The sequence below is a fragment of the Callithrix jacchus genome, chromosome 6, assembly GCF_049354715.1.
Source record: "Callithrix jacchus isolate 240 chromosome 6, calJac240_pri, whole genome shotgun sequence".
NCBI lineage: Eukaryota > Metazoa > Chordata > Mammalia > Primates > Cebidae > Callithrix > Callithrix jacchus.
The window spans coordinates 36532583-36558027 of NC_133507.1; the positions used below are offsets into that span (position 1 = coordinate 36532583).

The window sequence follows — 25445 nt, forward strand, 5'->3', positions numbered from 1 at the left end:
GTATTCCTTTGTGCATCAACAGAAAAGCAAAACACAAAACAGCCTGTGTGTGGGCTTTAGGCCATCTTTTTACACAAGAAAGGCATTGCTCTAGAACAGGGCTCACCTTGCTTCAGGGACTAAGTTTATTTTGGAGCCGTTTAAGAGTAAGGGAGTAGGTCAGAAACAACTTTTAGTGTAACCCCATCTGTAATTTAAAATGCTCTCATAAGACCAAGTCTTATCAAAAGTCAGTATTTAAATTTACCCCCAAATTTCTTTCAAAAACATTTTGTAAATTTACCCCCAAATTTCTTTCAAAAACATTTTGTAATGTTCTTTTTGAGAGAAGCCTTTGCCCTGCTAGAGGTGAAGAATGTGCTTAATCGGCCTGTTGAGTAATCCTGCAAAGTGGGTATTCCGCCGAAGCCACCTATAGCTGGGGGCTCGGGAGCGAAAGACACAGCTGGGCCCCTGCCGCCCCTCGAGCCGGGTGGGCGAGCCCGTTCCCGGTGCATTAGGAGGCAGGCCCGGCCAGGGGTGAGTGGCCAGCACCCAGCCCCGCGCATCTCCCCGCGGGCGGGGCCGGGCCTGGCTGTCATCGGCTCGATTTAAGGATGGTCTGAGCTGCCCCTTCCAGGCTGCTCTCGAAGGCTTTAGCAGGTCAGGCGAGGCGAGGCGAAGCGGCGTAAGCGAGGGTGCTTGGGGAGAACAGCCGTTGGCAGCTCAATGCTGGGTGGCTAACGCGCGACTGGGCCGAGCAACAGCCCGGCGGACAACTTAACCCGTATGCCGAGCTGCTTCGCGGACAAAGCCGCGCGCCCGGCCCGGACTACGACTCCCGGCGGGCTCTGCGACCGCTCCGGAGCGGCCCAGAGCGTACTGCACTGGCCAGCTTGACAGCCAGGTGCCCTGCTCGGCCAACTCTGCGCCCCGCCAGGGACGCTGGCCTTCTCGCGGTCTTCCCCGTGTCTCTTTACTCCAACTACCTGAAACTCGGCCCCACGAATGGCAGGAAGCGTCCGAAATTCAACCCCGTAGAGCTAGCGCCAGCCAATAAAGCGCACGGATGGAGGCCACGTGACAGCAGTGGGCCGGCGCTCCAGTTGAGCCCTGATCTCTATGGTTTCCGCGGCTCGCTAGGAGTGTGGTCCACTGGAGGACTCCCTACATTCTTCCTCCATTACCTCACTGCCTCCGGTGGCTGCTGGGATACCGGAGGACTCGGATCCCGGCTCGACTCAGTCCTCCAGCCGCCCGGGGAATACCTTTAGTTCTTCCCGGCCGCCGCCGCCCCGCCGCTTCCTCCTCCGCCCGCCGGCCTCCTTCGCCCCGCCCCGTCCGCGCCGCGCGTCCGGCCAGCCTGCGGGCCCGCTTCTCTCCGGAGCCCCCACCCAGGCGCATGGCTCCATGAAGCAGGAGGAGGAGGCAGAGCGCGAGAGGTCCCGTCCGCCCCAGCCGCGTCTGGGCCAGGAGAAAAGGTGGGAAACTCAGGCTGCGCCGCGCCCTCCGCCTCCTTGCTGCCGGGCCGGGCCTCCCTGGGGCCGCCACCGCCGGGCCCGCCTGGCCTGTTCTCGCTGGGGCGGGCGGCAGGGCCGGCAGGGAACCCCGCGGTCCTGGGGCGAGGGTCCCGGGGCAGCGTGGGGGAGGGGTCCTGGGTGGCGGGCAGGGCTTCGGGTCGTGTCCCGGCGGAGGGCAGGGGGTCGGGAGGCACTGCCGGGGAGGGGCGGGCGGCGCCGTACCCCGGGCCGCGAGGCTCGGCTCTGGCTCTTGCTCCTTGTCTGCACTCCCTCCAGGAAGCAGGCTTGCTCGTTGTAAAGTTTGGTGGTCTCCGGCGCCGCCTGGTGGCCCCCACCCATCGTCCCGCCGCCCCCTCCCCCGCCCGATGTCTGGATTCCACCCCCGCGGCTCGGCCCAAGCTGCTCTACCGGTCGCTCCATCCTCTCCCCAACTCCCCAACTCCCCAGCGCCCCAGCGCCCCGGACCCTCCTTCCTCACACCCTCGTTTCTCACCTTTCACCCTCTCCCTCGGCCTGCTTGCCCCCCCTACCCCCCCGCCCCGCTCTGGCCTGTCATTTTCTTGCTTAACACTCTTCACAAGCGCGCTCCCTCCGCCTCCTCCTTTTTTTTCCCACCCCTACCCTTGGGCCCCCCTTCCTTAACCTCCACTGGCCCCCAGTTCCGTGATCCGTCCACCTGACACTCTGGGTTTCATTCCTCTCTCTTTCCCAGGCTGTGGGTTTTGCCCTTCACTCCTTGCCCTCCTCCATTCCCTGTCCTGATCTGAACTCCTCTCCTTGCCACGCTCCCTCACCCTTATCCCTCTGGGCCTTATCCTCTTTCGCTGCCCTCTCCTAGGATAGAGTGGGTGGGGCCTCTCCCACCCACAGAAGATGTAAACAGTCTCCTGTTTACTTATATCTTTGGGAGTAGCTCAGTTCTCTAGTAGTGGGGAGAGTTGGTGAAGAGATCAGGAAGAGCTTTCTTCGATTCTAAGAGTAAGGATGGATGACTCTTAGCAACAATGATCTCTTCCTCCTGGCATAGCAAGATGGCCTGCCCTCAGGTCCCTGCCTCTGACATGCTGTCCAGTAATTCTTCAGTGCTATCTGTGCAGAGGATTGGGAAATTCGTTTGTGTTCTGAAACCGGCGGAGAACCTTTAAATGGTCTCTCCTGGCCTGAGAGCAACTCTTCCTCTGCATCGGTGGTGGGGAAGTTTTAATGTGCGTCTCATGCTCGAGTTCAATAAATAAAACCTTTGATTCTCAGTGTCCTCCCCTCTTGCTGATGACGCTAAGGATGAGATGATACAGGGAATGGGACTGCACTGCTGCCTCAGATTTAGAGTTTGAAAGGTTTGGAAATAAGAATCTGTTCTCTAGCTATATGTGCCACCCCCCTTCCCCCCCTCACGAAATTGCTCTGTCGAGTTGTGATTTTTCAGAAACCATATCTTACCTCTGCACTACCTGGGTGTGTGTTCACTGCACCTGCATTTCCGTCTTAGGTACAGGAAGAAGGAATGGAATCGGAAGGAAAAAAATTCATTCCAGAGACAAAATAGCTCCCCTCCTCTGTTGTAGCTGTTCCTCTGGCAATACAAACTTTCTGCTTTCAGTGAGTATTATCTCTGACATACGTAGAATAGAGCTTCATTGTTGTTTTTGGCTTTAGGACTTTGAGATGTCTGTGTATTTTGTTCGTTTGTATTTTTCTTCTTCCATGAGGGGGGTCCTAATGTTATTGAAGGTTTTCCACTTGTTCTCTTTTAAAGTAATTTAAATATGCAAAGACACGTTTGTTTTCCATACTCCCATTAGAGTGAGCTAGCTGGGTGGTGGTGTGGCATGATCTTTCCATTATATTTCTGGCTCCCCACCCTTCCCAAATTAGTTTCTCAATACAGCCAAAGAGATTGTTTTAACTTTTAGGGTAATTAAGTCAGAGGTTAATGCAGTTCCTGATCAAAGTCAATGATTGGTTCTCTTTTCTATAGTTTCAGTCCTCAGAGACTTTTGGAACATTTGTCCTAAATTCGCCATAGTGATAATATTTTCTTGAAAATCCCATCACAGATTTGAAAATAATTACAATTTTACACGGTAAACTTAAAACAAAGTTCTGAGGTAAAAATTATGACTGCTGTGTCCCCTTGAGTTGATTGATGATAGCATGCTGACACTTAGAAGAGAGTTTTCAGAGTGCTTCGCTTCTCAGTGGAGCTTCCCAGCCCCTCTGATGGATGCAGGGGATAAATGTTTTTATTTTACAAATGAAAGAACTGAGGCCCAGAAAAATCTGGCCACTTGCTACAGATCACATAGAAAACGGAGGGGAGGTGAAAAACAAAAGTTTCCACTGGTAGATACATGTTTTTCTTTAAGCTAAGTTGAAATGAAAATGTATAGTTGTATAGTTCTGGCTAGGCGTAGTGGCTCACGCCTGTAATCTCAGCACTTTGGGAGGCCGAGGCAGGTCGATCACGAGGTCTAGAGATCAAAACCATCCTGGCCAACATCTTGAAACCCTGTCTCTACTAAAAATACAAAAATTAGCTGGACGTGGTGACATGCGCCTGTAGCCCCAGCTACTCGGGAGGCTAAGAAAAGAGAATGCATAGTTCTGCATGTTTTTAAAAATCTGTAAAGCTGAAAAGCAGTTGTTGCCCGGCACGGTGACGTGCATCTGTAGCCCCAGCAACTTGAGAAGCTGAGGCAGGAGGATTGCTTGAGCCCTGTAAATAGTCGCTGCATCCTGGGCAACATAGCAAGTCTCCATCTCCTTAAAAGAGAAAAAGTCTGGGCTCAGTCGCTCATGCCTATAAATCCCAACACAGGGAATCCAAGGCAGGAGGATTGCTTGAAGCCAAATTGAACAAACCAACTTAGTCTCATACTGAGACCTGTCTCTACAAAAGGAAAAATTTTTAAAAAATTAGCCGTGTGGTGGTTGTAGTGTGTGGTGGCTGTAGTCCCACCTCAGTCTCCCACTTGGGAGACTGAGGCAGGAAGATCTCCGAACACAGAACTTCAAGGCTGCAGTGAGCAGTGATAGCACCACTGCACTCCAGCCTGGACAACTGAGGGAGAGGAGACCCTATTTCCAAAACAAAACAAAAAGGAACAATTGTATAGGTAGATCTGTGATTTGTGGGGAAATTTTTCACACACCAACTGTTTTGGATGTGTGTATAATGAGATTTCAAACATAAAGAAATGATTATTTGGTATGGTTACCAGAATGTGTGTGGGTTTTTCCGACTGCTTCCTGGAATAGTTCCATAAGTAGGACAGAATTATAGCTCAGGTGCCATTTCAGTACCCATAATGTAATTATTAAGTTGAATTTCAACTCAACTCTGTCACAAAGGAAACAACAGCTTATTCCCTTCTGTGGAAAGCTTGATTTGAACAAACATCTAAATGCTAAATGATAACAAAAGAAAATACAGAGACCCCCTTTTTCTTGGCCTCTTTCCCACCTCCCAAATCTTTATAAGGTCGTGCCCTGGAATAAGCTGTTTTGAGGCTTGTCTTCAAAATGTGAATCTAGATTTTTTCCCCCCACCTTTAGGCTTTCCTAGATATTTTAATCTGGTGTTGTTTGACGCTTACTACTTTGACAACAGTTTTATTGGTATTCAATACATATCAAGATGTCTGCAATAATAGCACATTTAGCAAGTTTAGTCTCTTTCTAGTGTATGTTTAGAAGCTTAAATGAGGACTCCAGTGGAATAAAACTGTACAACTCTCAAGACAGCCAAGTGTTTTTCTCTGTGTTTTCTGGCATCTCAGGATGAAAAGAAACAGTAGATAAGATTTATTAGAAGCTGTTGCTCTCCAAAGAGGTTATGAGATAAGTAATCCCATGTTAATAATGTGCTCTTTTAGATTACAAGGCCATTCTTAATGGAATCGCATTATGAGGGCATTTATTTCTCTAGAAATTGTAAGCACTCAGAGCTGTGTTATTTTTATAACCAACGTTACTTTTATCAGTGGGGTAGGGTAGTATTGGTAAGAGCAGACACTTAATAGATAGTAGTTATATGCCACAGAACTGCCAGGTGCTTTTCATGTCTTTCACAGCTCACAGATAAACCTCTGTGGCAGCAGGACCCCAAGTCCATGGAGATGTGAAAACTTGCCTGAGTTGTGTAGCTGGTACATGGCGAGTCAGATTTGGGATCAGAGATGAGACTGTAACCTCAGAATCTAGGCTCTGTACCCTGAAGAGGGGAGCTGCTCTGGGAAACTGTGAGCTTGTTTTCAGTGGACTTAGTAGCCTTGGAAGGGACCCACAGTGTGAGAGGAAGGTCCTTTTGCCCAGCCAGACAAATGAGTGAGAGCATCATCACATCTTCGTGTCAATACCAGTCTCAGTAGCTGGTTGGTAAATATTAGCTGTGGGAGAAATAGTCTGTATTAATCCCTGTAACCACAAATGGCCACACAGGCAAATAAGCTCTCTAGTGGGTAGTTCTTGTTCTTCCTTTTTTTATTTTTTATTTTATTTATTTATTTATTTATTTTTCTTTCTTTTTCTTTTTCTTTCTAGTGGGTAGTTCTGAAAGTGCTCCATCATTCAAAAAGGAAAAAATAATTCTTCCCAACTGCAGTTTAGATTGACCTATCAAAGGAAAGCCACCTAGAAGTGGCACCCGAAGCCAGTTCCAGAACTGACAGCTATTGGTATGTTTTAGCAAAGATGATAGCTACCAGCATACATTGGACCAAGAAGTTAATTTAGGTGATATTTGACCTAATTTTTAAAATGAATTATCCACAGTGGCTATCCATTTTGCTATGAATAATTATTAAACTATCCCAAGAGGGAAAAAAAAAACTATCCCTTGGTTTGAGTTGAGTAGATTGGAGATTGTTGATAAGAATAGGCACTTGTAATTCAGTCATCCCCAGGTTCTGCAGTACTCCACTGTTAGCCGGCAAACTTAAATAAAATTACTAGAGGCGTAGATAAGATTGTTGGTGACAGCAGTGTGTGTGTGTGTGTGTGTGAACGCATGTGTGTACTATATGTAGGGCACATGTTAGGTGCCATGAAAGATGAAACAGATGCCCCGCGGCTTCTCAGGATCAGGATGATGCCAGTTCAGTGCAGGCTGAAATTTTTAAGTTTTAAGCTGCCCCAGATAGCAGGCCAGTGCTCAGTGTCCCCACAGAGAGGGAGGAAGAGTTACTGAGGGGCCCTTGTTGTGGGCCCTAATGAAGTTCAGGGTCCCCTTGAGTGTTGTACATCAGGTGGAGAGGAGAGAACCTCCTGCAAGCACAGGGCAGATGAGGATGCCGCAGCATAACTGAGGAAGGCTGGTGACTTTAAGCACTAATGGCACATTTTATTTGGCACCTGCAAGGTTGAGAGGTCTTAAGAGGTAAAACAGTGGTTCCTATGATTTTGCCTGCTTTTTGTTGACGTATGAGTATTGTTTCCATCTAGTGGAAGCCTAGTTTTAACTAGCTTATTTTTATTGGTGGTCGTAATGGATGAACAGGAAGAAAAGGGGATTACTACTGCAGTCTCTCACCATAGCCCTTGACCTGAGCTTTGTACTAGTAACCAGCTGAAGGCCTGGAAGTGTCTTGGTTGTATATACACTTAATTTAAAACTTTGTCTTTTTCCTTCCCTTTTTGTAGAGAACGGGACCTTGTTATGTTGCCCAGGCAGGTCTCAAACTCCTGGACTCAAGCTGTCCACCCACCTCTGCCTCTAAGTGTAGAGATTACAGACATGAGCTTCTGCGCCTGGCTCCTCTTTATTTTGGATCAACCAGATTCACAGTAATTTGTACAATGCTCACAGTATCCTTGGTAGTTTTATGAGGTTTGGCAGGGAAGTTTGGTGGGCACAGATTTAGAAGAAGTAGAGTTTGTCATTGAGTGGAGCATTTGATTTTAGCTGGTCAGTTGGATAGTTAGTATGATCTATTAGAATGCTATTATTCTGAAGTATCTTACCCTGTACTCAAAAAGCCGGGCTGCTGGAGGACAAGGTGTCTCTTGATCCTTGTAGGGCAGTGCTGAGAGCTTAGTTGGGAAATACTTAGTTGTGATGAGATGCCTACTTTGTTGGAATAGAACTAAAGAATCTCAAACTGAAAGAGAAAATTCGGATGAAATTTGTTGATAGTGGTTGATATTTAAAAAGCCTTTGTTTATTACCAGTATCCTGGTTTACTGCACATTCTTTGCCTGTAGTTGTTATGTATTAGGTCATTCTTACATTGCTATAAATACCTGAGACTGGTAATTTATTAAAAAGAGAGAGATTTAATTGGCTCAGGGTTCTGCAGGCTGTACAGAGAGCTTAGCAGCATCTGCTTCTGGGTAGGCCTCGGAGCTTTGACTCATGGCGGAAGGCAAAGCGGGAGCAGGCATGTAACATGACCAAAGTAGGAGCAGGAGAGAGGTGGGGGGAGGTGCCGCACACTTTTAAATGACCAGATCCTGAGAGTACGCACTCACTATCATCATCACTATCAGGAGTACAGCACCAAAGGTCGGTGCTAAACCGTTCATGAGAAATCCACTCCCGTGATCCAGTCAGCTCCCACCAGGCCCCACAGCCAATGTTGGGGATTACAATTCAGCATGAGACTTGGGTGGCGACAAATTTGCAAACTATATCAAGCTAATATTTGGTGTATGTTGACAGGTAAGTAGAATATTAGCCCCCTCAAAAACCTGCTTTAAATAATTCTGTAGAAGGATGGGAGATGGAGCGAGTAGGTAATGCACAGAGGTATAGATGAAATAAGATTGGTCATAGGTTGGAAATCGTTAAATATTGGGCTCATTATACTATTTGTGGAGTATACTATTTTCTCCAGTTTGTTCACATTTGAAATTTTCTGCCAGGCGCAGTGGCTTACTCCTGTAGTCCCAGCACTTTGGGAGGCTGAGGCAGGCAGATCACCTGAGGTCAGGAGTTCGAGAACAGCCTGACCAATATATGGTGAAACCCTTTCTTTAAAAAAAAAAGAAAAGAAATGAAAAAAATTTTTCCATAGATTTTAATTTATGGAATCAGCTTTTGAAGAAATGCCTTCTAATATATTTTTGATGCAGAAAGTATCTAACTCTGCTTTTGGTCACTAAAACTCAACTGAGACTATCAGTTGAATTTATTACTTAGTGGCCTCCAGAGAAATGCTTGGGCCTAAAGAGCCAAGATTTTGGTTGGTTTTGTTCATTGCAAATCATAGTTGGAAGACGTGGGGGAACTGTAAGCGCTAGACATCAACTGTGGTTATGCTCCAGTGCGGATCAGTGACTGTATGTGGTGTGTAGGCAGAATCTTCTAGACTTGCACTGGTAGGGTTTGAAAATCCCTTCTGTTGCTCTGTTATAGGATGTTTCACCAGCCAGGTGATACCACCTGCCAGAGAACACCGGAGTTGTTACCTCCATCTCACAACATTTAGCTTTTCTTTCAGGCGTGGTGTGATGTAATAAGAATGATGAAAGGTTTTTTAGCTTTTGCATTTCATCCTTTCCCTTTGATTCTTTGAATTCTGAGGCTCTAGAGGTACAGAGCTGCAGGGCCCTGTTAAAACACCAGCTCTCTGGGGATATGGTCCTGCTGCTTTATTTAACCTGTATGTGTCTCTAGCTTGCCGTGCACAGTTCCTCACAAAGTAGAGGCAAGTGAGAACTTAGACCAGTGACACCCATTGTGGATTCAAATGACCCTGGGACTGGGGGATAATTTTCCAGGTGATGGCTGAGATGTTGACTTTGGGCTTGGTTTTTCATATTTTTTTCCCAGCTCCATTTTTGTTGGCAAGAGTCTATAAGTTGTTAGATTAGTTCTTAACATACCCTAGAATTAAAATTTTTATTTATTTATTTTGAGACAGGGTCTTGCTCTGTTACCCAGGCTGGAGTGCAGTGGTACAAACATGGCCCACTGTAGCCTCGACTTCTTGGACTCAAGTGATCCTCTTGCCTCAGCCTCCTGTGTAGCTGGGACCACAGGCACATGCCACCATGCCCAGCTACTTCTTTTATTTTTTGTAGAGACAGGTATCTCACTTTGTTGCCCAGGCTGGTCTCCAGCTCCTGGGCTCAAGCCATCCTCTCACCTCAGCCTCCCAAAGTGTTGGGATTATAGGTATGAGCCACCACACCCAGCCCAGAACTTGATTTTTTTAATCCCACCCTAAAGAAAGAGACTGAATCCAGTGGATATTATTAGAAGGATTCATTCTTCCTTGTGGTTGGTGAGAAGGCCCAGGCTATAGAGCCTGATGCATAGCTTGTGATCTAAATCCTAGCTCTGGCCCAGACGCAGTGGCTTATGCCTGTAATCCCAGCTCTTTGGGAGGCTGAGGTGGGCGGATCACCTGAGGTCAGGAGTTCAAGACCAACCTGGCCAACATGGTAAAACCCCATCTCTACTCAAAATAAAAAAATTAGCCGGGCATGGTGGCAAGCACCAGTAGTCCCAGCCACTCAGGAGACCAAGTAAGGAGAATCGCTTGAACTTGGGAGGCAGCGGTTGCAGTGAGCCAAGATCACCACTGCACTTCAGCCTGGCGACAGAGTGAGACTCTGTCTCAAAAAAAAAAAATTCCAGCTCTGCTACTTAGTGGCAGTGTGAACGATGTAAAATGATGGTGGCATCATCTGCCTTGCTGAGTGCTTTAGAGGATTCAGTGAAACCCTGTTTGAAGAGTGTATCCTCTGTGCAAGGCCTGCTTTGTTGACCTTGTGATCCACCGGCCTTGGCCTCCCAAAGTGCTGGGATTACAGGCATGAGCCACCACGCCCGGCCTAAGCTCTGTGCTCTAAGTCCAGAGTGCATGGCCAAATACTGGCCCCCCAGGAGTTGCCCTCCTAGACAGCAGTGGAACAAGATCCCAGATGATAAGAGCAGCTAAAAGTGTGGATGCTTAACACATACCAGTCACTGTTTTAAGTCGTGTGTGTGTGCGTGCACACGCGTGTATACTTTTATTTCTTTTTTGGTAGAGACTGGTTCTCCCTATGTTGCCTATGCTGCTCCCAAACTCCCAGGCTCAAGGGATCCTCCTGTCTCGGACACCCAACATGCTGGGATCTCAGGTGTGAGCCACTGTGTCCAGCCAGCGGCAGTGGTGGATGTGGGGGTTCCTCCCTTGTGGCCAGGAATTTGAGACCACCATGCTGGGCAACATAGCCAGACCCCCGTATCTTTAAAAAAAAAAAATTAGCTGGGCATAGTGCTGCCCACCTTCAGTCTCAGCATTTTGGGAGGATTACTTGAGTCCAAGAGTTGGAGGCTGCAGTGAGCTATGATAGAATGAGACCTGTCTATTAAAAAGAAGGAGAGAGAGAAAGAAAAGAAACAAGACCCTATTTCAAGCCAGAAAAAAAGAAAGAAAACAAACAAAAATAAATGAAACAAGCCTCTATTTCAAGCCAGACATTGAAGTGTACAAGCTATTATTCCTTGGCTACAGAGAGCTTTGATCTCAATCAGAAATGTCCTAGGTGTATATTTTGTTATGGATCAGCATATATGAAGAATATAAATAATCCTTGTAAAAAGTGTATATCATTCAACATGAAGTGACAAGTTGTTTAGAAATAATGGCATTGCAAATGGGTGTGTAAATATTTAATTTGAAATTTAAAAGGTTGAAGAATTTACAACTGAAATACTATTTGTAGATCAATGCCTAAAAAGATAATTATGTGTTACATGTCCAAATCACAGGGGAAAATTTACGTAGCACAATGCAGAACTCTCTCTCCCTCCCCCCGTCTCTTTCTGGCCAAAACAATAACATACAATGACTTGAGAGAAAACTTAGTTTTCTATACTTAGAAACTTCAGTGCAATCAACATTGAAATAACTAGGCTCTATTTTCCTGATTCTGTTGAGGAGTGACACTTTTCAGACAACAGAGACGACCTTGGTACTGTTATGGCTATACATTTTTACTTTGGGTTTTTAAAGACAAAGAACAATTTAAAACCCTTAGCATCATCAGCTAGGAGGAGGCTGTGGCTCCCCAGCCCATGTGATACCACATTTTGTTAAGCTGGGTAGCTTTGTATCTGTCTGCCTGGCTATGACAGGGCAGAAACTGCCACCTCACAAAAGGGCTGTGAAGCTTGGGTCATTCATGTGAATAAAGGTTTCTGCAAGGTTGCAGGTTTTTTGAATGGGGTCTTGAAAGGATAGGGAGATGTATAGAAATTGGAGTGAGTTCATGGGGAACCAAAGAGAATGAGGGGGCTGGAGGAGGAAAGCTGCAAAGAGAAAGGTGGGAGCTTTGTGTTAGAAGGTGTGCCCTCTTCAGAGTGACAGGCAACTGCTTTTCATCCTTGCTGTGGTTTGGGGCTGCAAGGACGAAGATAGATTGAAGTTAGTGATGAGGAAAATGCAGAAGGATGTGGTTAAGAAAGAAAAGCATGAAAGTTCCTCTTGAGTTCTTTAAAAATAGGATGGTCCAATTTGGAGCCTCTAAAAAAGGTAGAGACATCATGATGATGAGTCTGACAGGTCTTGTGCAGCCCTCCAGGCGGTCTGGAAATGTCCTCAGGCAGCTTGGTGCTGGTTGCTGCCCCACCCTGTCTTCTGCCCTGGGGAACCTTAGGGAACAGGGAGCTGCTTGGTGCCTGCCTCCATCCATGGTAGTCATATGGAAATTTTATGGAAAATGAAAATTATTTCCCCTTTAGGAAAAGGTTAGGGTTTTCTTCTCCTGGTCTGTGACCCTTTTTGACCCCATGACCTAGAGATGGCAGTGGGAGAAAGAATCTGACAGCTCTTAGCCTCTCCATGCACACTCTTTCTCTTTGATGTTTCTCTCCTTTTAACTAACCATCGAAATTAATGCTTAACTTCTCATTTTGGTTAGGGTTCTGCAGCATTCCAGACCTCGAGCACCGAATCAGGATGGGAAAAAGACGTTGTGTTCCTCCACTCGAGCCCAAGTTGGCAGCAGGCTGTTGTGGGGTCAAGAAGCCCAAATTATCTGGAAGTGGAACACACAGTCACGGGAATCAGTCCACAACTGTCCCCGGCTCTAGTTCAGGACCTCTTCAAAACCACCAGCATGTGGACAGCAGCAGTGGACGGGAGAATGTGTCAGACTTAACTCTGGGACCTGGAAACTCTCCCATTACACGAATGAATCCCGCATCGGGAGCACTGAGCCCTCTTCCCCGGCCTAATGGAACTGCCAACACCACTAAGAATCTGGTGGTGACTGCAGAGATGTGCTGCTACTGCTTTGACGTCCTCTACTGTCACCTCTATGGCTTCCCACAGCCACGGCTCCCCAGATTCACCAACGACCCCTAGTGAGTAGACCGGGTGCTGGGCTCACTGATGAAGGCATGGTGACATCTTGCTGGGATGATTCTCTCGAAAGGGTCTTCTGCTTGGAAAGCTTTATCATCATTTGAGGAAAGGGTAATGGGAAGAGAATGATGAAAAATGTCCAGACAATATTTAAAACACTGAGTGGATTCAGTAATGGAAGGGAGTAGTTCACATTTGGAGGAGGCTATAGGTTTGTTGTTAAAGGAGTGTTCTGGAAATCAAGTGATTTCATTCTTGGCTCTTCTGTTGTTTCACATGGCAGTGGGTAGGTCATTTAACCTCTCAAGTGGGGAAGTCACACCATACCACTGGGGACCCCAGTAGTGTTGAAGTCCAGGTGAGTTGGAAGTCTGAGGAGCAGGCTGGAGACCAGGAGCTCTCATTGACTGGGATCTGTGATTTTGTTAACAGGGGTTTCCCCTCACTTTGTTCATGAGCAATCCCTTGGTAAACCTGTAGGGTTACCGACGTCCCATTAAGAAAGTCAGAATCTGGGCCGAGTGCGGTGGCTCACACCTATAATCCCAGTACTTTGGGAGCCCGAGGCGGGTGGATCACGAGGTCAAGAGATCAAGACCATCCTGGTGAACAAGACGAAACCCCATCTCTACTAAAAATACAAAAAAATTAGCTGGGCATGGTGGTGTGTGCCTGTAGTCCCAGCTACTCAGGAGGCTGAGGCAGGAGAGTTGCTTGAACCCAGGAGGCAGAGGTTGCGGTGAGCTGAGATCGTGCCATTGCACTGCAGTCTGGGTAATAACAGCGAAACTCCCTCTCAAAAAAAAAAAGAAAGAGAGAGAGAGAGAGAGAGAGAGAGAGAGAGAGAGAGAGAGAGAGAGAGAAAGAAACTCAGAATCTGCTTCAGGATTTGTAATTCTAAATTCTTTGTTGCTTGTCCCAAGCCCTCTACTGGTCTCAGTGACTTAAATAAGCAGTATGTATAAAGTGAAGAAATCCATGCTAGCATTTTCGTCCTCAGAATTAGAAGCAGCTCTGAGCTGGCTTTGCAGAGCATTACTGCTTTTTTGTTTTCGTTTTTGGGTATGCTTTTGGAGCATTCATTGATGTGAAATTATTCATTCTCAATTGTTGGTTGCCATACGGAGGCTGTGCAAAACCTTGGCTGGGGCATGGAGAGAGTGTGAAGAAGAACCTCTTCCCCCTGGGAGACCTGTCAGGTTGGCACATGAGACATGCACAGAGCTAAGGGGAGTTGTTCCTCTGCGAGTATGTCAGAGAGAGGAGATGTGGAGGGAAGTTGTGCTCAGTGTTTAGGGAAGTGTCACCCTGGGGTAGCATGGTTAGGAAACACCTCACTGAGCAGGTGGAGATCCCAACCCTAATGAGATCCAGGCTGCCCCATGAAGACGGAGATGCAGTTGGGAAGAACAGGCGGTGATGTGGGTGTTTGGGGAGGGTTCAGGGCTTTGCGTTTCCATCCTCCAGGCAGTGGAGGCCTCGAAGGGTTTTTGAGTAGGCTTCGGGACTGCAGCTTTGGCCGGCGCTGCGCAGGTGCTTTATTGGAAGGAAGAAAATGGCTAGATGGGAGAACTGCTGTGGGAGCCTTTGTAACAGTGATCAAAGCAGATAACTTGGAAAACTTAAGTTACCTCTAGAAATGATTAACTCAAGAATCTAAGAGGTAAGGGCGTTAGGAGTGTGGAGGGGTTTCAGGAAGAGGGAACAGTCCTTGAAACTTCTTGTTAAAAAATCTGTGACTCTCAGTCTGATACAGCCTAATGAACTATGTTTTTTCTTTTTGAGACAGAGTCTCACTCTTGCCCAGGCTGGAGTACAGTGGCATGATCTCAGTTTACTGCAACCTCCACCTCTCAGGATCAAGTGATTCTCCCACTTCAGCCTCCTGAGTAGCTGGGATTACAGGTGCCTGCCACCACACCCAGCCAATGTTTATATTTTAAGTAGAGGTGGGGTTTTGCCATATTGGCCAGGCTGGTCTAGAACTCCTGGCCTCAAGTGATCTGCCCGCCTCAGCCTCCCAAAGTGCTGGGATTACAGGTAGGAGCCACCGTACCTGGCCTTTTAAAATCTTTTTAAAAAGCTTTCTTTAAAAAAAGGTTTTTTAAGGAAACTTCTTTTTTTCTGAAAATTTATAAGCAGAAATATTTGTACTTGTCTGGGGCAGACATGATCATGGAAGCAACGTGGGCTTGCAGATGAACGGGGGACTCTGCAGGTGAGGTATATGTCATGAAAGCTGGGGAGCATGGCTGCCTGGATAAATAGACTTCGGGAAGAAGAAACTGTAGAATTTGATGGAGAAGTTGAGTCTTGGGCAGAGGAAGAGGAAAGCAGCATGTAAATGTGGTGGCAAAGTGAATTAAAGCTGTCAGCACGGAACGTGGGAACCACTACACAGAACCTTTCCTGCTGCTTTTGTCGGTTTCCTGTTTCCAGCTGGAGTCTTTGCCATTTCCAGAAAGGCAGAGAGTCCTTTGGGTAGCTGGCAAGTCTAAAAACAGGGTTTTTGTCAATAACAGAAATGAATAGGGACAAAGCCAAAGGTTTTGTTCTTACCCACGATTAATTTGGGGCTGGAGAATGTTTTGTGTTTTGCTTTTTTTAGTCCGCTCTTTGTGACATGGAAGACAGGGCGGGACAAGCGGCTTCGTGGCTGCATTGGGACCTTCTCAGCCATGAATCTTCATTCAGGACTCAGGGAATACACGTTAACCAGGTAATGACCCCAGACATTAAGAACTGTAGATAAATTGGCTAGCATCAGAAATAGCTGCCTGACTTTATTTCTTCTAAGTGATGTATTTTGAGCATTTTCTTTTTTGGTAATCAGGAAATATAAGGGGCTTAATCTGGTGAGTCACTTATCAGTGCAAGTACAGACAGTTAATAGCATCAAGTTGTTTTTAATGTGTTAGTGTTGATGAACAATAGATACTCTCTGCATAGTTTAAGATTCATAAATATGTGGGCTCTATGGCACCTGATGTTGGCTCCTGACTCCAGAGCAGCCTTACCTGTGTTTTCTGTCCCTCCCCAGTGCACTTAAGGACAGCCGATTTCCCCCCTTGACCCGAGAGGAGCTGCCTAAACTTTTCTGCTCTGTCTCCCTCCTTACTAACTTTGAGGATGCCAGTGATTACCTGGACTGGGAGGTGAGAACAGCCGCATTTGGAACTCTGCATCTCTCGTTGCATTTGGGTTCGGGTTAGTACATGGCAATGTATCTCCTTCATTGAGAGAGAGGGCATAGGAATGTGAAGGCTGAGCTTGGAACCAATTGTGGGCAACATAGGTGACAGAAGAGGTGCTGCTATACCAGGTGTAGGCAGAAATGTCAATGTAAAGGCTTTCTTCGTCTGTTTCTCCCTAGTCTGCTTGGTTTACATCCTTCTCCCGTGTCTAATAAGAAATAATGGGGTAAAAGAAAATATTGCAGATTCCTCTTAGCAAGCCCTGGAGTAAAAGTTTTTATTAAGAATCAGATACGAAGAATCATGACCCCAGATAAAAACCTTGTGGCATGCTTATTTAATGGGATAGGGTCAAGGTAACATACTTGCAATTCCTGGATGAGTTACTTAAAGAATTCATTTCTACTACCTTCATATTCTCAGAGGTGGCTACACATACTCTCGACCCTTCCCTAAAGCAGAACTTTCTTTGGCCTCTGTACCTCCTGAGATAGAATTAGTCGTGAAATGCAAGAAGCTCTCCCTTTTCCAGGCTTGTGTTAAGCTGGTCAGGGGACAGTGTTGATTTATATGTGGGGACTGAAGTTCCATTAGAGTAAGTAAATGCCATTTACTTAGTTGTGTTTTTTTCTGTAGGTAGGGGTCCATGGGATTCGAATTGAATTCATTAATGAAAAAGGTGTCAAACGCACAGCCACTTATTTACCTGAGGTTGCTAAGGAACAAGGTGAGTTGGATGAATGGGATTTTAATGACAAGTATCATTCACACTGGTGCCAATTAAAGGGCAAGAAAGTGAAATGTATCATCTTTAAGCCCAACTACAAATAAGAATGAGGGCCTTTCTTCCTCTTAATACCTGTCAAATTCCTATTGAACCAACAATAAACTTCCGAAAAGGTCTAGGAGCTAGGAAAAGAAAAAGGGTAAATAGTTCACTTACTCTCCTTCAAACACTTCAATGAGTAGTTTTGTTTCTTGGCCTCTTGAACTACAGTGGCAGTTGTAGCAAAATACCACCAGTCAACCTGACCATATTGTAGAATTCCGTAGGTATCAAACTTCGGATCACAAGTAGTTAAACAATGTTATACATGGCAAAGGGTGTAAACATAATCCCTACTGTTTTTTAAAGAACTCAGTAGTCAGCCAGGCGCGGTGGCTAACGCCTGTAATCCCAGCACTTTGGGAGGCCGAGATGGGCAGATCATAAGGTCAAGAGATTGAGACCATCCTGGCCAACATGGTGAAACCTTGTCTCTACTAAAAATCCCAGGTTCAAGTGATTCTCCTGCCGAGTAGCTGGGATTACAGGCGTGTGCCATGATGCCCAGCTAATTTGTATTGTTAATAGAGATGGTTTCTCCCTGTTGGTCAGGCTGGTCTCAAACTCCCAACCTCAGGTGATCTGCCTCCCTTGCCCTCCCAAAGTGCTGGGATTACAGGTATGAGCCACCACACCCGGCCTGATGAAGTTGGTTTCATCTGTCAAGAATGATACTGGGCATGGTGGCTCATGTGTGTGATTCCAGCACTTTGGGAGGCCAAGGAAGGTAGATCACTGGAGCCCAGGAGTTCAAGACCAGTCTGGGCAACATGGCAAAACCTCCTCTCTCCAAAAAGTACAAAAATCAGCTGGGCATGGTGGCATACACCTCATAGTCTCAGCTACTTGGGTGGCTGAGGTGGGAGGTGGGATCACATGAGCCTAGGAGGTGGAGGTTGCAGTGTGTTGAGATCGCACCACTGCACTTCAGCCTGGGTAACAGGAGTGAGACCCTGTCTCAAAAAAAAAATGTGGCAGAATAACAATAGTATATGCACAAACAACTTCCTCTTCCTCTCTTTCTCTTCTCTTTTCATTTCTTTCTTAAGATGAAATGCATCTTATCACCCAGGCTGGAGTGCAGTGGTGTGACCTGGCTCACTGCAGTCTTGCCCTCCTGGGCTCAGATTGATTCTCTCACCTTAGCCTCCTGAGTAGCTGGGACTACAGTCACATGCCACCACACTCAGTTAATTTTTGCATTTTTAGTAGGGATAAGGTTTAACCATGTTGCCCAGGCTGGCCTCGAAATCCTGGGCTCAAGCGATCCTCCCGCCTCAGCCTCCCGAAGTGCTGGGATTACAGGCGTGAGTCACTGCACCTGGCCAGCTTCTTTCTCACTGTTAATTTTTTGCCATAGAAAACAGAACTCCTAGAAATCATTAAATTGGAGGAAGGTCACACAAAGGAATATAAGTTGCAGAATTTAAATTCCTCTCTTCTCACAAAGCAGCCTTGGGTACCAGCACTAGGCCAATAGGCTGGTCTAAGTTGGAACCATGTTTGTTCCTAGATAATTATATTGGGGTAACATCTGACAGGAAGGACACAGGAGCAGGGAGCCTGGGGACAGCCATTATGGCATGTTTTGGGCTGTCGTCTCATGTCTCAGAGTCTCCACGGGGCTGTCAGACAGACTGGACGCCAGGTACGTGGGGGTCAGTGCCCAGGGCTTCCTCTGCCCTACCCTTAGCAGACTCAGCTGCTTCTTGAGTCCCATTTCTCCTCTTGCACCGGCCACGTGAGAGCATGCCTTACTCTTGCATGTGTGCTGACCTCAGTATGGTCTCTCTCCTCAGACTGGGATCAGATCCAGACAATAGACTCCTTGCTCAGGAAAGGTGGCTTTAAAGCTCCAATTACCAGTGAATTCAGAAAAACGATCAAACTCACCAGGTATGCCATTGTCTTGTTTTCCTTGTCATTTCAATTTAGTTGGGGTTGAATGGAGGATAATTTTGATGGGATGAGGAAGAAGAAGTTTTCTCTATGAATGTCCCTAAATCAAAGTAGTATGGGTGAAGTTCAAGTTTTGAGGAAGCAGCAGCAGCAAAGACAGAGACTCTCCCAGCATCCTGTGCGTCTCCACAGCTGAGCTGGGGGCACGGTTGGAGCCTGGCAGGCCTGCTGAGCAGGCTGTGGATGGCTTTGCCAGACCCACGTGGTTGGGAGGCTGACGGGGAGATTGTGGTTAGGAGACAGGGCTCTCTGGAAGTCCAGGGTCAGTTGGGGTGCTGCTTTCTGACCACACATGCAGTCAGGCGGCAGGAGATGCAGGAGAGTCAGATAATGCTTTTTACAAAAAGCTAAAAGGAAACGCCTCTCATTTGGGGGGAATACTTCTAGGAGGAGGCTGCCTAGTATAGTAGAATGCACATGGACTTGGAGTCGGAATCCCAGCTCAACCTTTACTAGCTGTGTGACCTGAGCCAGTTATTCTACTGCCTGAGCCTGTTCCCTGTCTGGAAGATGTGAATGATAAATACCTTAGAGTTGTTTGAGGCTGTGCTAAGGTAATGTATGGAACATTTCTAGCCTGGGGCCAGGCAACATTGTAGGTGATCAGTAGACGTTAGTTCTCTTCTCATCCTTACTGAAAGCTAAACTGAGTGGTTTAGCTTCTATGGGCTTTTGTGGGCCTCTTTTGGGCCCTCATCTATAAAGTGCCGAATAATCATGTAATAATCTCACAGGTCTGTTTGGAAGATGACCCAGTGTTTTTTAAATGCTTTGGATTCCAAAAATTTTTAAACAGCAACAAAAAACTCTTCAAATACAAAGCATTATTATTATTATTATAATTTATTTGAACAGCCATTTCCCTGTCAAAATTCAGGAATAATCACCTTGCAGTGGAGGAGTGATTACAGTGGGAAAGAGATGGCTCTGGGTAAGGATTGTCACACCCAGCTCCTGTGGTCTGTAGTAGGCTCCATAGGTTTGTAACACCCCATGCTTCGCATCCTGACTCATGGCTCTTTCCAGAGCAAAGCCAAAGTGCTATGAATTCTGTTATGACGACCCTGTGATACGGCATATTCATCTGGGGAGTGAAACCTATCCTATATAGCCCCAAGGATCCTTTCACCTGCTTCAGCAGAGTTTGACCCAGAATTAGGTATCTGTGTCCCTTTTAGTTATAAAAACTTGTTTGTTGCTCTTATGCAAATGGAGGTTGCATTTCTGTTAAATTTATCACCTTTAATCTGAAAGTAGATATGCAGTTTGCACTGGGTTTTGGTGCAGCCATCTTCCAATCTGCCACCCGTGTAATTTGACCTTGAAATTCTTCATCCAGACCCCAGTAGCTGATTGCTTACGAGCAGCCTGATGATGAGCACGTGTAGTGTTTCAAGGTGGGATGTGCTGAAACACATTCTCAGGGGTGAATTGTGATTGTGCTTTTTCATCTTGTTCATTTGTAATAACAACATTGTTTTCTCGTGCTGTCTTTCATTTTCTGTAAGTAAGATTGCTCTTGGTCTTCCATTTTATTCTTTCAAAATGTGGAATAAGCTTTTGGTTTTTCTCTGCTGAGTGACTTTACAAAATGAAGCGTTTGGGGTTCCTAATACTCTTTCCTGTTTCCTCATACAGGTACCGAAGTGAGAAGGTGACAATCAGTTACGCAGAGTATATTGCTTCCCGACAGCACTGTTTCCAGAACGGCACTCTTCATGCCCCACCCCTCTACAATCATTACTCCTGACACACGGCTGCATGACCAGTCTCACCCCCCTGTGGCCACCAATGGCTATGACATCATTGGAGCAGATGCCTCCTCTTCCTGGTCCAGTTACTTCTATTACTGCACCATTTTATGATGCTAGCTTCCGTTGCCAAGTCTGCCTCCCGCTGACTGAGGGAGGGTAGGGTTACCTTGAATGAAACAGAACTTGAGGGGCCCAAGCCTTATCTCAGCCTTTCCTCAATATGGGGTTCCGTTGGATTGGGGCTCCTCCGTGACTAGTGAGAATTACTGTGTGGGTTCAGAAGACCCTTGTCTGGTATTTGCCACATGGGTGTTGGCCACACACTGGAAGCTGAAATTGATGATCCCTGAAGGTTGAACCCACACACACCCCTGCAGCCTCCCCAGATGAAGTAGGTGTATTCCCCTGGCAGTCTGGGCAACGGAGACCAACAAGAAACATTTTTAGGTTGTTTTAAATTCCTTTTTTTAAACTTCCAGTTTATTGCGTACCAAGTTGATTAAAACCTCCATGCTTCACAAGTGGACGCCACGTCAGGGTTGGACGTGGGCACCGTGAGTCCTTCGAGGCTCCTGGACAGAGACCCACATCAAGATCGGAAGCCCTTTGGATGGCGTTGCAGATCTCGTTGTCAGTAAGCCGTGAAGATTTTCATTCTCATCCCACTCTCAGTTGGACTTTCTGGCACTCTTCCTGCATTGAGTCTCCTGATTACTGAACAGAGCTCCGTGATGTAGCCCACTGAGGAATGGAATGGAGCTACCCATGGGAGGTCCTGATGTCATCACTGCACACAGGTGTGAAAGGAGAGCCCTCTTCTGCACCACCTGGCTACCTCACTCCTCTGCTGGTAGCAGTGCCTATAGCTGGACCTAGGTTCTCAGAAGCACAGATGTGCAAACAAGCGATTGAGTTGGGCTTCAGGGGAGACACATCATAGGAAAGAATCCAGGGCCTCTAAGCTGGTTTTCTTTTCAGGCAAACATCCTGAGCGGGATGCTGTAAGCAGGGGAGTTCCTTTTTCTAGTTTGCCTGTAGAAGTGGGAAGACTGATGTTTCTGTCCTTTACAGGACTTCAGAAAACAGTTGTATAATTACACAAGGTGGATCTTTATCTTGCCTAACATGCTGGGAATCTTCACCCCACCAGGGCAAATTTCCAAATAGCTCATTTTATTGTAGGTCTTTCAAACTTTCATGTGACATACTTCCCTTTCCCATTGTTGCTGATTTCCAAATAGCTGTCAGCAAGTTTTTCCTCTCCCCTTGCCTATTCTTCACTCATTTGGTGGCAAAGTTAATAGAACTAGGGGTCTTGGAAGATGCTTTGAAAACATTGTTACAAAGGCACTGCTGAAATGATTCACAGGAAGGGTGGCCAGTGGAAGAAGGATCCTGAGGATGTGACACTGGTTATCAACAACATGCTTAGAGAACTCTTGAAGTGGATTGGGTGTCAACCCAGTGAACATAGTGTTTTGATTTAATTTATTTTTTCAAGTTTATGTGGTGATGGTGTGGCTTTCCAAAATGGGAAAATATTCAAAAGATCGTTTGCATTTTCTTCTGCCAGGAATGGGGGAGGGGAGCGGGGGCACAATCTGAGAAAGAACACCTGTGCTGTTCTATGCATCGCTGGCAAGTTTGTGGGAAGGGATGGGCGAGGGTGAGTGGGTTTGCTCCACACTGTCCTGTGCTGCTTGAGAGGACCTGGGACGTGCGAGGGAAATGTGGGTGACAGGGTGCCCAGGCTGTGGTCCCTCACTGCTGTGCTGGGTTCCTGCAGCCTGCCACGTTTCCCTTGGGAGTGTAAATGAAGATGGAGGGGTCATTTCATGATTTCCTGCTGCTGAGAATAAATGTCTTGTTAAAAACGTGGCAGCGGTTACTTGTAGGTGCCATGGATCGATGTCGGGGGTGGTCAGCTCCGGACTAAGCCACCCACCTCCAATTTGTACAACAGTATTGATACATAGGGCTACACTCATTACTGTTCAAGTGTTCTATGTTAAAAGTTGTGTTTAATTTCTAAAGATTAAAAAAAAGCAAAAAAATTGGTGCTAAACCTTCACCCCTGAGCACGCTCAGTGAGACTGGTCATGCAAGCATTTACAGTGCCATGCTCCTCAAGCCGATTTTTTCTTGTGGAAATGTTGCCCTATTTGTCTTCCCCAAGGTATGGTATTTATTTTATTTTATTTTATTGAGGGGGGTAGGATACCTGCCATTTAAAAAAATGAATAGAAAACTTTAAAACCCAAGAAATGGGGAAAAAGAATCAGTGCACAAGAATTGGGCTGGTTAGGCCCAGCACCACACTGAAGTGGGCTCAGTGGTTTTTGGAGTGAAGAAGCCTTACTCCCTGCACATTCCCTCATGCTCCCACACGAGTCCAGCAGTGGAAATGCTTGGGTTCCTCTTGCCGTGTCAAGGGGACTCAGGAATTGACCAAGGGAAACCATTTGGCCCCAGGAGGAATGGGCATTGTCAGTATCCGTCCTGAACGGGGCCTAGTCAGGAAGCAGTCTAGAAGTGTATGGTCATGGTCGCCTCATGAAAGTGTGTGGTAGGTGGCTCTCAGGAAAAATACCAAGTCTGGATCATCCATGTGGCAGCTTTGCATAGGGAGAGGACAGCTCCGAACTGCTACTGAACTGCCTTCTGCACGCTTGACCAAAGCAGTGATGAGGGTGGCCAGTACCTTTGGTGTGAATGGTAGATTTAAAGAAAAGGGAATGTTTTCTGCTGAGTGTTTCCTTTGTCCTTGGGCTGCTCAAGCTGGACAGTAGGTAACCACTGTTTTCAAGGAACCAGCCCAACTTCTCTGGCTTGGTTCGGAGTTTGTTTCATCCCTAGCTGTGAGTGCCTTTTGGTCTGGAAAGTTGGCTTGTCTCATAATACCCACAGCTAGGACATTCTCTCTGTAATTATGAATTGTCCTTGTTTTACATTAAAAGAGGATGTCTTTGATCACTAGAGTTCTTCAGTGTTGGATTATTTCCACTGTGAGATTCTTAAAACTTTTTCGCTTCATAAAATAATAAAACAACTCATGTTAGAGACCCTTTCAATATGAAAGGTTTGTAGTTGAGACATTACATATATTTTATTGTTTATAATAAAAAATCATCTATACAAAAGAAGTCCTGGGTGTTAATATTTTGCACAAGATCTGTTTTCCATGATGTGTTGACATCTACAATTTCACTAACTGTTGATGTTATTTTCTATTGAGATTCTGGAGCCTAGGGAGCTATGTGTTCTTTTTGTTCATTTCGTTCTTTTTTTCCCTGAAGCAAGAGACTATATGGCCTTCAGTGCAAAGACTTCAGACCAATTCTTTGTATTACACTTGGTTGCCTCTTGGCTATATAACTTCTGAGTGCAAATCATTGAACTCTTTAATGAAGTATTGTAGAGAATAAATCATAATGGATAAAAATCTTTTTGTCCTGCCTCTTTTTTAAACCTGTGGCTTGATTCATATGGAATGTTGGTAACAGTTGTCTTATTTTTTGAAGATAGCCGACAAGATAGTATTTGGTCAGCTTGGATATTTTGTGTGGTGCTCATAGCCCCACCCTTGTGTATATTTTTGTGGTTGGTAGCAATGCCACCGGTGGCATAGAGCTAAGTTTCGTGAGAAATCATTCATTAGCCGTGAGCAATCATTCATTAGCCCTTTAAGATTTGGGTTTTTCCAAAAAGGTTCATTGTTTTCATTCGATTTTCAGAGACTGACCTTGCCAAAAAAGCCAAAATCTCTTGAAGAGGGGGGAAAAAACCCATTAAAATATGTATCATATATATATATGTATATATATATGTAATAATTAATGGTGATATGAATTAATTCAGTCAAAGACCCTGGGACATACTGGTGCAGTCTGACCTAACCAGTGAAGTTTTGTTTTTGGATGGCCCAGGAAAGATGAGATGTGTTTGGAAAAAAGGACATATTCAGTTTACACTTTTTTTTTTTTTTAACTTGGTAAAAATAATTCAGTATTCCATTTGGGCAGCACTCTGGGGTCTGCTTGTCCCTCCCTGGCTTCAGTCCCCTAGCCCAACCCATCCAAAGATCCCCAGTTGACACTATTTGCAGAGAAGTAGAGTTTCTTTTCTTTTTTTTAGGGTACTCAATTCTGAGGCCCTTAGCACTTAGCAAAGCTCAAAAACATGGCTACAGATAAAAACGTGCTGTCAGGGTTAGGTGATTTCAGAAATTGACTACAGGCAGCTGATTAGATGTTTATATGCTTGGTTAATAACTGGTGTGTGTGAAGAGGAATTCTTTGTTCAAGAGAAATTGATGTTTTAGAGATTGATGTTTTAGTTTACATTCCATAGTACTTGTAATAGTACCTGTAATTAAACAGCGTGGAATTCCCTATGACTGATTTGGGGGGAATGGGGAAGGTTTGTTAATAAGGCAAAATTTTCAATTTTAGCCATCACTGTTGACTTCTGGAGTGTGAAATAAACCATCTGATCAGAGATCAGTGGTGCTAATTCTTGTGGGAGTGGGATTGGGAGAGGTGCTCTACAGCTGCTTCTAGATAAATCTAGACTGAAAAACTAAGTGGGCTGGTTGAAGGGCTTGACTGAATCAATACTGTACGAGAATCAGAGTAGCAGCCTCAGGAATGTAATGCAAGTCCTATCCCTTCTGTGTCTGCTTTCCTCACTAAAAAGACAAGGATTCGAGGGTCTCTTCCTGCTGCTTATGCATTGTTTCTACTCATACAGGTTCTGTATGCCCTGGAAAATTGGGGGGAAAACCTCCTATTTCAAAACAATGAGAGAGGTCTCCAGTTCACCATTGGTCCTTCAAGTTCCTGCTGCCAATCAGATCCCCTGCCCCCAGTAAGGCCATTCTGTGATCACATCCTGGCTCCCAACCAAAGAAATAA

At 45.9% G+C, this 25445-nt stretch overlaps 1 protein-coding gene across 14 annotated transcripts; it reads left to right on the forward strand.

Annotated features, from left to right (window-relative positions):
• The first annotated feature begins 1308 nt into the window (after window positions 1-1308).
• On the forward strand, window positions 1309-23974 carry AMMECR1L (AMMECR1 like). Of its 14 annotated transcripts, none has more exons than XM_035304122.3 (10): window positions 1309-1460; window positions 2989-3098; window positions 6042-6175; window positions 12354-12798; window positions 15408-15518; window positions 15840-15954; window positions 16630-16720; window positions 18333-18467; window positions 18619-18715; window positions 20417-23974. In XM_035304122.3, the coding sequence occupies exons 4-10, from the start codon at window positions 12392-12394 to the stop codon at window positions 20526-20528; spliced, it is 1068 nt and encodes a 355-aa protein (XP_035160013.1). In that variant the 5' UTR covers window positions 1309-1460; window positions 2989-3098; window positions 6042-6175; window positions 12354-12391; the 3' UTR covers window positions 20529-23974. The 14 variants fall into 14 exon arrangements, with proteins under 14 accessions (XP_035160013.1, XP_078183146.1, XP_035160015.1 ...); XM_078327020.1 differs by lacking the exon at window positions 6042-6175 and adding an exon at window positions 19634-19709; XM_035304124.3 differs by lacking the exon at window positions 6042-6175 and adding an exon at window positions 19805-19937 and having other exon boundaries at window positions 20417-22406.
• Window positions 23975-25445: the final 1471 nt, after the last annotated feature.